General features: G+C 54.3%; 3 protein-coding genes across 3 annotated transcripts; 1 reads left to right on the forward strand and 2 right to left on the reverse strand.

Annotated features, from left to right (window-relative positions):
* Positions 1–108: 108 nt before the first annotated feature.
* On the forward strand, positions 109–2,577 carry PLICBS_000397 (uncharacterized protein; the record flags this gene model as incomplete). The annotated part of the gene is made up of 1 exon (XM_018318610.2): positions 109–2,577. One exon carries the CDS (start codon positions 109–111, stop codon positions 2,575–2,577), a length of 2,469 nt encoding a protein of 822 aa, XP_018184135.1.
* Positions 2,578–2,938: 361 nt separating this feature from the next.
* On the reverse strand, positions 2,939–3,479 carry PLICBS_000398 (uncharacterized protein; the record flags this gene model as incomplete). Its single annotated transcript, XM_065599591.1, has 2 exons — positions 2,939–2,986; positions 3,066–3,479. 2 exons carry the CDS (start codon positions 3,477–3,479, stop codon positions 2,939–2,941), a joined length of 462 nt encoding a protein of 153 aa, XP_065455663.1.
* A 491-nt stretch (positions 3,480–3,970) lies between these two features.
* Positions 3,971–5,482, reverse strand: PLICBS_000399 (uncharacterized protein; the record flags this gene model as incomplete). Its single annotated transcript, XM_065599592.1, has 4 exons — positions 3,971–4,909; positions 4,960–5,078; positions 5,128–5,380; positions 5,441–5,482. 4 exons carry the CDS (start codon positions 5,480–5,482, stop codon positions 3,971–3,973), a joined length of 1,353 nt encoding a protein of 450 aa, XP_065455664.1.
* Positions 5,483–7,336: the final 1,854 nt, after the last annotated feature.

The raw sequence follows: 7,336 nt of genomic DNA on the forward strand, positions 1-7,336 counted from the left end.
GCGTTATGTATAAAACATCGCACTCGCAATCTTGAGGCCTGATGTCTGGCCTCACCAATTGTCCAGTCCACCAGCATTCACCCCGACGCTTCCCTCTCATCGACAAGCATGACTGGGCTCCCCACCGCACGCACCGCCTTGTTGGCGCTGGCAGCAGGGGTGACTGCCACCAATTTTCTCAATCATGCCCAGCTGCTCGCTGGCGTCGAAGACCGCGACTGGTTTGAGAAGAACATTCCGATACTCGATATCCCCGATCAGCAGATTCAGGACGTCTATTACTACCGATGGCAGACGTATAGGGAGCACCTTGTTTATACGGGTGCCCAGTATGGCTATATGCCAAGTGAATTCCTGCATCCGGTTGGCTACGGCGCGCCGTACGGCGGCGTTGTGGGCTCGGCTGGCCACCAGATCAACGAGGGACGCTGGTTGCGCGACTTGCGGTATGGCCAGAACGCAGTCAACTATTGGTTTGCTGGACCTGGCCTATTGTCCAAGCCAGCGACAGAAGAGCTGAACAAGGACACTTATGACTGGGCGCACGAGTACAGTATCTGGGCTGCCAGCTCCGTATGGAGGCAGTATCTGATTACGGGGGACCGGAACTTTGTTCTGAGCCAGCTCGACAATCTGGTCAAGCAATATCGTGGCTGGGACAACCACTTCAACTCCGGCCTCGGCTTATACTGGCAGTATCCGGTCTGGGACGCGACCGAGTTTACCCCTGCATCGTATGAGTCGAGCGATCCGTACCACGGTGGTGTCGGATTCCGCCCAACGATCAATGCCTACCAGTACGGCGATGCTATCGCAATCGCCGCTATTGCATCCTTGAAAGGCGACACGGCGCTAGCTGCGGAGTACAAGAAACGTGCGCAGGCCCTTCAAGATGCCGTGCAGAACCATCTTTGGGATGATGAGCGCAAGTTCTTCATGCACAGAGCTCGCGACAACAACACATCGGGAGCCCTGTTGACTACCAGAGAGATCATGGGATATGTTCCCTGGATGTTCAACATGCCCAAAGTGGACTCAGACATGGTTGCATTTGAGCAGCTCTTGGATCCCCAGGGATTCTCTGCCACATATGGGCCAACCACTGCCGAAAGGAGGAGCAAATGGTTCATGTACGAAGCGGAGAGCTGCTGTCATTGGGACGGCCCTTCGTGGCCCTTTGCCACATCGCAGACTCTCACCGCAGTGGAGAACGTGCTCAACGACTACCCGCCGCAAAAGTACATTACGTCGTCAGACTATGTCACGCTTCTTCGTCGCTACGCTGCTACGCAGTACAAGGACGGCAAGCCATACGTGGCCGAGGCTCACGATCCAGATGCCGATAAGTGGATATACGACGGCGCGGATCACAGCGAGGATTACAGCCACTCGACCTACGTTGATAACGTACTGGCCGGACTGCTTGGTCTCCGAGGCCAGGCGGACGACACGCTCGTAGTTAACCCGCTGGTACCATCAACTTGGGACCACTTTGCCCTGGAGAACGCAGCATACCATGGACACAGCATTACCATTCTCTGGGACAGCACCGGAACGCACTACAAACAGGGCAAGGGTCTGCGAGTCTACGTCGACGGCAGACTTGCAGGCAGTCGCAGCTCCATCGGGTCTATCAAAGTCAAAGTTGGCACCGCATCGCCTCCCAGCGTCAGCCCGCTTGTAAACATTGCCGCCAACGGTCAGAATTTCTCGCGGCTGACAACGGGATTTGCCTCATACACTTCTCCTGTTGACGATGCGGCACGGGCCATTGATGGCATCGTTTGGCGAACCGGTATCCCCGAAAACAGCCGCTGGACATCTTACAGTAGCCCGAATCCGCAGGATTATATGGGCATCGATATGCGGAGGGATCAGGCCATCTGCGACGTTCGACTGTTCTTCTATGACGATGGCGGTGGTGTGCGCATTCCTTCCAGCTACGACCTGCAGTACTGGACGGGCAGCAACTGGACTACTGTCCCAGGCCAGAAGCGCAGCGCTCTGCCAACCACCTCCAATGTCGAGACCAAGATCACTTTTCCAACCATCAAGGCATCCAAGCTTAGAGTGGTGGCGCCAAACCCCGGCACTGGTAAGGGCTGGGGCTTGTCCGAGTTCGAAGTCTGGACAGCAGCCATCTTCCAGCTCCGCAACGAAAACAGTGGTAAGCTCATGGGCGTGGACCACGAGTCCACTGCCAACGGCGCGAACATACAGCAGTATGAAGACAACGGTAGTCGCGACCACTTGTGGCAGGCAGTGCCAGCGCCTGGCGGCTGGTTAAAGTTCAAGAACCTCAACAGCGGCCTGCTGCTGGGAGTCAAAGATGCGTCGACCGCGAATAGCGCGCAGCTCCAGCAGAACAAGGACAGCGGGGCAGATGATCAGCTTTGGAGAGTGGGGTCGCAAGGCAATGGCTTGTTCTTCATTCGGAATAAGAAAAGCGACAAGCTCGCCGGCGTTGATGGCATGTCGACGGCCAACAGTGCCAACGTGGTACAATTTGAAGACAATGGCACCAAGGATCACCTGTGGAGCTTACTTCCAGCCGTGTCGGAAGGCTGCTCGGCTTAAGTGTAAGTGGATTGCTGGAGACAAACGTATCTCAGGGAGTGAGAGGGGTGGACACACGGTGTTGGACGACTGGGGCTATATATAATGAAGAACTTCATCTACCACTGAAGTCTCGAGTCCGATATGCTTCAGATATGCCGCCATAAGCTTGCGCATCATTGGCCAGCTGGATGCTTTACGAGGATGTACGTGTCGTAAATGCCGTCTGCGCCATATGGTCGGAGGTCTTGGCAGTCTTGTGCCAAAAGACTGAACCCCAGCTTCAGATACATGTCAAGTGCCTTCTTCCCCATTGCCACAAGGTAGATGTCTAACCCAAGCTCGTTGGCTGCTTGTATACCCGATTTGACAAGCATGCTCCCTATGCCTCTGTGCTGGTGATTTGGACCAACGCCAACGTAGTCCAGTTCTGTTGGTGCGAGTCAAGTCAGTGACGGAGCTTCCGCAGGCAATCGATGGCAATGCAGCGTACTGATATAAGGGCCTACCGGCTCATTCTCCCGCATGTTCTTGTACATCTCTTCGTCGAGAGCGTCCAGGTCATCACGTGTTGACCATTCGGCGCTGGAGAAGCGCTGTTGAAACAGCTTCTGGTCCTCCTCACTGACGTCTGGGGTCTGCGCCTCGAGCCAGCTTGTCTCGTATGGGGCCGGCATGATCCATCGAGCGTAGCCCGCAATTTCGCCTGTAGCCGTGTTGACGACCTTTTGATGGCGCCTTATATTGCGCTCGGTCAAGAGATTCTGAGGCATCCTCAAAGTGCACGATTTGACGATGTCGTCAAGCGTCCGATTGACCCAAAGCATGTTCCACCATGTCTCTTGCCAAAATGCAGACATGTTGTTGCGGGATAGACCCGCGGCGTCATCGACGGTGCAGTTCGGCACAAGAGTGTAAGCCATTATGGCAAACCCAGGGATGCGCACCGAGAGTGATGTTGTCGATTGTCAGATTGGAGAGATTCCGCGAAGTTCACGAGGGACTTCCAGAAGGCAGGGCCTGAAACGAGAGGACGCACGTCCCCATGAATGCATAAACACACGCGCTGCCTCAATATTTACTGTTTTTGAATAGCCAACGCGGTTTTGAAGACACAGTGTCCTTGGACTGGCGGCCTCCTCCATGATCTCAGGCAGCACTGCCGACCACAATAAGGTGCTTACGGCGTGCCCCGCTAGTTGACGCGATGCTGGGACGCAGCTCAATGGGCCATGACAACGCTGAGGCCACTACCCACCCTCGGAAGCCCACTGTCACGAGCTTGCCGCATGCGATGATGAGTAAAATATTTTGGACTACAATGTAAAGACTGGATGTGTAGCGATCCAATTGGATGGCGCTACAGCTAAAGAGCACAAAAGCTTCCCCGAAGGCCCCCAGACAACTTAAGATCTCATGTCCGCCGTGTGATCACCATGGGGATGTTCTCGTGGAACATAAACCACGAGTTCCGGTACGTCCACTCGTGTCGCTCATCAGGGAGCCTTATCTGTTTTGGCCACAGCGAGTCAGTCGCGGAATTAATTGCGATCCAATGCCGATTGGAGACACTTGCATCAAACATTCTGTACAGAGTCGCCGTCAATTTGTACATCTCCATTTTGGCCAGTGCCTTGCCCATGCAGACGCGGCTGCCTGTTCCGAACATGAAGTCGGCAGTTTCTCGCATGCGCTGGTATCGCATAGCGTACTGCTGGTCGTCTTCGTCGGGTCGCTGCAGCCACCGCTCGGGCTTGAAAGAGTCAACATCGTCGCCAAAGACGTGTGTGTCGCGTGAGATGACGCAAGGGTTTATCCCAACTTTGGTGCCTGCTGGTATGTAGCGGCCATCGGGGAGCTCGAGGCCTTTTGCAGGCACAATTCTCTCGAGCATTGAGCCGATGCTGGGTGCCATTCGAGCTGCTTCGTATATAACTGCGTCGAGGTACAGAAGCTTGCTGACGTCCTTCCACTGGGCTGGAAGGGAGAACTGAGCTGCGTCTAGCTCAGCGACAAGTTTTCGGTACGCCGGTGAGGACTTGGCCAAGTGATACACAATCGCGCGCAGTGCACCGGCGACTGGGTCACCTCCAGCAGCCACGTTCAGGACCAGGTAGTGCATGACTTGCTTGTCATCCACGCAGTCAGGGTGGGTGTCTTTCAACTTGTGGTATTTGTCGATGAAGTAGTTTCCATGGCAATCGTCGCCGGCCTTGGCGTTGCCGCTGGCCGCAGAGTCGTATTCGGCGTAAAGCTCTGCTGCAGTCGAAAAGCTCCACAAGATGCCCCGGGACCCGAGAGGGACGATGGGATTCTTTCCCAGCCAACTGTCAAGCCATGGGATTTGAGAAACCTTGACCCGTTAGACATGATGAGGCCTGTTCATGGACAGTTCAGACGTACGACGGCGAAATACGTGGTCGTGTCTCGCGACTCCTTGATCAGTCGCCGGACATCCCTCCCTTGCTGAATGAATCCGAGCGGGTGGCCGAAAGTGACATTTGCTGCAGCATCCCAAGCGACTGCGAGTTTGCAATTAGCGCGTGTAGTGAAAAAAGAGATGGTTCGTACAATAGGTCAGCCAATCCTCCATCATACAGTAGCGTTTGCCGGGTTCGGTGTCTGCAAAGTCGTGACCCAGTTTATCAACAAACATCTGAATGACTTGATCTACGCACGCCTCCATTTCCAACAGCTTGCCCAAGGCCCAGAGGCCTCTAATTGGCTTCGCCTGCTGGGCGTGTACGGCTTGATCTCTGAGTGAAAAGACGTTTGCTAGTCGCTCTCCATCGAATACAACGTCGTTGACGGCGTACATGTCGCTCTATGGGCATGTCACTCAGTTTTGTTTCAATGGAGAGAGGTAAAGAAACAGGGGGCTGACCTTGGCCCATGAGTCTCGCGTCGTGTATATGACCTTAATCATGGTTGGGTCGCTGATTGAGATCGCGTTAGGCCCAATGCGCACTGCCGTTCCCCATCTTCGGTGCCATTCACGGACGTGTCTGTCGGAGTGCCATTGTGAATTCAAGAATGCTCTCCAAGCATCGGTGAACTTTGCGATTACTGGCCCAGGAAAGGCTCGCAATGGCGAGAAGAGGAATTCCCAAGCAACCCTGATGGTCACGAGCCCGACCAGGATAGCAACGACTTGCGTTTCGCTCAAAGCTGCCATTTTGATGCTCGCTGCGAAACAAGGCACGCAGCAGCAAGAACTAGCAAATATTGAAGGAGTTCAGTTGGGCATGATTCCGTCTTACGCAGCTGCGTCTGCGGGGTTTGCCCATGGACGTTGCACAACGCTGCCTTTCTGCGAGGAGATGTTCTTCGCGTGACGAGGTGAGACCTGCAGCTTTCACGGCTCGAATGAAGATTGAGATTCCAAGATACTCATGCTGTGTGACATCAATAAATCCGATGCCAGCCTGCTCCCTATGATGTGGCGTGTCACGCCGGCGTAAATTTGTCGTCACCGACGCCCTCCAATTCTTCTCCGCGTTGAACAAGAAGCATGAGCTCTAGCAAGAGGTACGCGAGATCAGCTATGAGTCGCGACAATTACCAATTTTGGGGGGCGCCGAGATCAAGCTGGTAATTACTTCTTGAAGATCTCTTCCATGGGAAAACGCAAACTCCATCATCCGATACGGAATTTTTGATCTTCCATACGACAACGGCATGCAATGGCCTGCCACCCCCATTGCACATGTCCGACCGAGGCCTCGTTGGTCCAGGTCGGCGTAACAATCTTGCCTTGCTCAGTGTCTGTCACGAGTCACCAAGTGGTCGTCTCCATCAACCCCGCGCCTCCAAAGCCTTGCCAGTCGGTTCGCCGGTAGTATCTCCTCTCTGATCATTCTGAAGCTTTTCGACCATCTGTTCTTTCACATATGCCTCTGACGCTGACGCGGAATGACTGTCGTTTTGGTCCACTAGAGCACAGCGGATAGGTCTGCCCGTGATGAAAACTAGAACGAGGGTGGCGTCCCTTGGTTTGCTCTTGTAGAACCGCCCACCCACCTCCCTAGGAAGGTGTCCGCACCGGCATGAAGTGTATGGCCGTGTCGCGCTCCCACATTGCCAGCTGCCGCATGTCGCAATTCCTCGGGCATCCAAGCCACGCTTCTCCGCATGCCCCCGCGATGGGCCATCCGGCAAACCTTCACCATGCGCTTCAGGGGCTCCTAGTTCAGGCTTGTATCAAGAGTGCTCTTGTTCGTGAAGGAAGTGCCGCCAAAATAACCCTAAATTTGCTCTCATTTCACTTTTCTCAAACGTTGTAAGGCCCGCCAGCTAGGATATCCCCTTAACAGCCACGTGTGCAATTAGATGTAAGGCGGGCGGCTACCAATCACACGGAACTTCGTACATCTTCCACGCGGCGCAAGAATATGCCGGGCATTTATATAGATGCGCGGACTTACGATCCTTTCTCAAGCAGCGCTTTCCCTGTCCCTCGAACCGAAAATGGGCCCGTTTCTCGACAGTGTCCAGACAGAACTCGACCATACCCGGCACGGGGATACCGTAGCAGCCCGAATTGGCGTTATTGAAGTCGTACGCTCCATAGTCAGTGTAGAATACCGCAGAACGCCAACACCCAAAGTCATTTCCTTCCATGTAGCATGACTCAAAGGCGTGGAGCCAGTCAGCTGCGCAACTCGTTGCAAGCATTGCGAGTGGGAATAATGAGTTGCATCGCATATTTATCTTCGAAGTACTTGCTGCCTTGGGATTTGCGGATACAACGTGAACGAGCTTTATCCCGGAAGGACTGTCA

Source organism: Purpureocillium lilacinum (assembly GCF_023168085.1).
Source record: "Purpureocillium lilacinum CBS 284.36 DNA, scaffold_1, whole genome shotgun sequence".
NCBI lineage: Eukaryota > Fungi > Ascomycota > Sordariomycetes > Hypocreales > Ophiocordycipitaceae > Purpureocillium > Purpureocillium lilacinum.